At 38.8% G+C, this 3,571-nt stretch overlaps 1 protein-coding gene across 1 annotated transcript in view; it reads left to right on the top strand.

Annotated features, from left to right (window-relative positions):
* Window positions 1–545: 545 nt before the first annotated feature.
* The window catches only part of klhdc3 (kelch domain containing 3), a gene marked incomplete in the record, with an annotated part of 44,806 nt that continues 41,780 nt past the window's right edge, over window positions 546–3,571 (top strand). The window contains 1 exon segment of the mRNA XM_014005895.1: window positions 546–703. Coding sequence (XP_013861349.1) covers window positions 561–703 — 143 coding nt within the window.

Genomic DNA, 3,571 nt, shown 5'->3' with positions numbered 1-3,571 from the left:
TGTGACTTTATTTTTATACGACTTTAATCTCGCAATATTATGACTTTATTCTCGTAATATTGTGACTTTATTTTTATACGACTTTAATCTCGCAATATTATGACTTTATTTTTGTAATTTAAAAAAAATCTTATTGTGTGGCCCTAATACTCCGTCATACATTCAAATGAGTTAAAAAGAGTAAATACATTTACATAAGCTGCATAATTTAACTGCAGTATATTGAACACTGGGACCAACAGCAGCACAATCTGTGTTTCAGTCTCTTTGTTTTGGTCTTTTCCTGGAGAACACAGGTGAGAACACAGGATGTCCCAGGTGACATTTGTCTTTTAAAATAACTTTGGCTTCATTTTTCAGTCTGTCTGTATAAATATGAGTGGATGCAGTGATGCCTTCAGTGACCCTCACCACCATCTTGTTCCCCTGCTTTAAAGTTTGTCTCATCCTGACAAGGCCTGCTCCAACTAAAATCTGTTCAGAGAGGAAACTTAACAAGTTAGTCCAGTCAGGCTGCCTGAACCAGCTCCTCTGGACCAGGTCGGTTGGAAATCCACCACATGTTTTCTGGAGCTGGAAAGCAGCCGCCGCCAGGGGGCGCTGAAGGCGGCGTCTCCTCTCATGACAGCTCTCGGCTCCTGCTGCTCCCAGGCTGGATAGTTCTGTCCGAGCCTCGGCGAACTTCAAGCTCCTCAGCCCAAAGGTAGATAAAACTCATCTCCACCGTGTTGTCCTTTAAACCGCTCCCTTGTGAAATTGAAAAAGGGTCGCGCGGACGCAGCTGTCTTTGTTGTTGCCGGTCGTTTTCGTGCGTTTTCACCTTACCATGCTAACAGCTAAGTTAGCTTCTTTTGATTAGCTTTAGCTTAGCTGGCAGCATCTTCTCAAGACTTGGCTGCCAAACCGATGGGGTTTTGAGCTTACAGTTGCTACACTGTGGTCGGTGTTGTTTATTGGGACGTTTGTATTAGTAGTGAAGCTTATTTTGTGTTTCTTAAAAGCTTCTGTTGACCGTAACTTGATGTTAGCTAACAATGGTTAGCTAGCTGTTGTGTTTATCTTTTACTGTAGGGTCAACGTCAAGGGGTCTGTGTTGATCAGCGATGTGTGCTTTGTATCACTGATTATTTAGCAACATGTGCATCACATTTATTTATATAAACATATAAAACTTTTATTTCTTTTAGCTGTCAGTGCCATCATGGCTCGTCATCAATAAGATCCTGTTCAGCAGGTCAGGATGATTAAACTGCTTATGTCACAAAAATGTCCTTGATCTGAGCCTTAACAGATAAGTTTGATATGTTCAGATAACTTTCCAGGAACTAGTGCTGTTCTTGGCTTTGAAAAAACTCAAACTGACCCTGTTTTTACATATAAGTTTAAATGCATGTTTTTATTAAATTAAACTAAATAGTTTTAAACTGGACTCCCCAGAGAGGGTCTGTCTTTCCTGCCCTGTGTTGCTCCTCCAAAATATGTGGGCTGGAAATAGAAAGGTTCATGTTTAATTAGCCTCTTGGGATGTTATTTTTAAGAGCTAACAAAAGGTTGGAGGTCAGGGAGTCATGGAGACAGAACAAACAAGCGAGGAGGAGTTTTTGGGAAGAAGAAGAAGAAGAAGCATCTCTTTCTCAACTCACTGGAAAATCGTGAAGACGTTTCACGGAGACAAACAGATCTGCGTGGTATTTTCCCCTCACGTCGACGTCAACGTGTCCTTTAAAAATACCAGCTGTGTTTGCTTTACCTGCTGAGAACAGGTCAGACACCTGAACTTACCGGTCGAGCAGAAGTTTTGTAAAAAGTTGAATTCCCTCCACCGCCCAGTTTATTCCCGACGCTTTCCCGTCTTTTCTCTTTCTCTTATGTTTCCACCTGAACTTATTCTATTATTTTCTGATTGTATCCTTCTTGTTTGCTTTGTTTACGTCATGTGCGGACCTGCGTTTCAGATCCGGAGAACCAAACTGCACCATATAGCAGGTTAACCTTTTTTATGTTTGATTTTCTACGTTTAACCTTATTTGTTTCTGTTTTTCACTGTTATTTGTTAGTGTTCTTCACATTTGGGGTCTGCAGCTGCACTCCTAACTGCCTAATTTTTTTAAAATTGAAGACGTAAAGCTCTGTTAAGCTTTGCATGATTATCCAGTCACATAACAGCAGCTGCCACTAAATGATATTTCACAGCTGCTCGCTCTGTGTCTGTTTGTCTCCACTTAAAGAAAACTGTTAAAGCTTCTCGTAAACTAATGACCTGATCTGTTTGTCTACGTTGACTGTGTTTTTAATTAGGGCTGTGTATTGTCAAGAATTTGGCGATACGATACATATCATGACAGAGGGGTCACGATACGATATATCACGATATATTGCGATACTGTAAGCAAGGCGATATATTGCGATTTTTTGGTCCAAAAATTCTGTTAAATAAAAACCTCTTACAGGGGAAAAAAAAGAAAAACCAAAATTCATTGTCTCAGAAAATTCTAATATTACAGAGACATACTTTTGATACATTTAGCTGTGCACTGCTTTGTATGTATTTTATTTGTTTCATATTTCTTTCTTTACCCAACACTTAATAATAGCCTCTACCTCAAGAGGTAGAGTAGCCAAATGGCTGGCTCACTGCTGCCAACTAGCCGTTCATTTTTATGTTGTAGTTCAGCCTCTGGCCAACTAGCGGTCAGAGGCTGAACTACAACATAAAAATGAACGGCTGGCAGGAAAGCTGACATTTTAAAGCTTAATAAAAAAATCGATACAGGGCTTTAGAATATCGATACAGTATCGGGAAATGAAATATCGCGATATTTCAATGTATCGATATTTTCTTACACCCCTATTTTTAATATTTATGAGCCATCACATCGAAACGAGGATGAAGTCTAAAAGTGGAGAAACACACAGTGTTTTGACTAAAACGCTCGCAAAAATTGCATTTTGTCAAAAAATAACTATTAAATGCGTTATCAAAGTATCATTTGAATGAACTGTAAGAAATATTATTTTAAAACATTTTTGAAGGACTTTTTTTGAGCAACCAAAAACTTTTGATTTTGAGGAAAAACGCCTKAAAATGTTGAGATTTTCCCTGTGAGCTATCAAAGCTTTTGTTTGCTTTCAGCTGGGAAATCTCAATATTCAAACACTATTCACTATTTGAGGTTTCGTCTTTAAAATGACAAAATAAATCCTCATTAAAATTACATAAATTAGGATTTAGACCAAATATTTTTGTGTTATTGTAACTGACAAGACCAATTAAATAATATCTCTAGATCTACTAATGATATCAGGATGATCTAAGTCAGACATTCTTAACCCAATTGTGGCCCACAACGCCACCTTGAGGGCCTCAAAATAACAACAGTTTTTAACTGTGGGCCGCAGGGCCGTGGGACTGCATTGATTTTGAATAAAGTGCAATACACTTTCTCACCACTAGTAGCGGTAGTGCACCACTCAGATGTTTAACAGTTTTCTTAATATGTAGAAGAAGAACCTTAGAAACCTGCTGAGAATGGAAACTTAGGCTGTGTCCAAAACGACAGGCCGGGTCCTC

Source organism: Austrofundulus limnaeus, unplaced genomic scaffold (genome assembly GCF_001266775.1).
Source record: "Austrofundulus limnaeus strain Quisiro unplaced genomic scaffold, Austrofundulus_limnaeus-1.0 Scaffold33, whole genome shotgun sequence".
Lineage (NCBI taxonomy): Eukaryota > Metazoa > Chordata > Actinopteri > Cyprinodontiformes > Rivulidae > Austrofundulus > Austrofundulus limnaeus.
The sequence above is the reverse complement of the archived record's forward strand: the minus strand, read 5'-3'. Positions and strand labels throughout refer to the sequence as shown.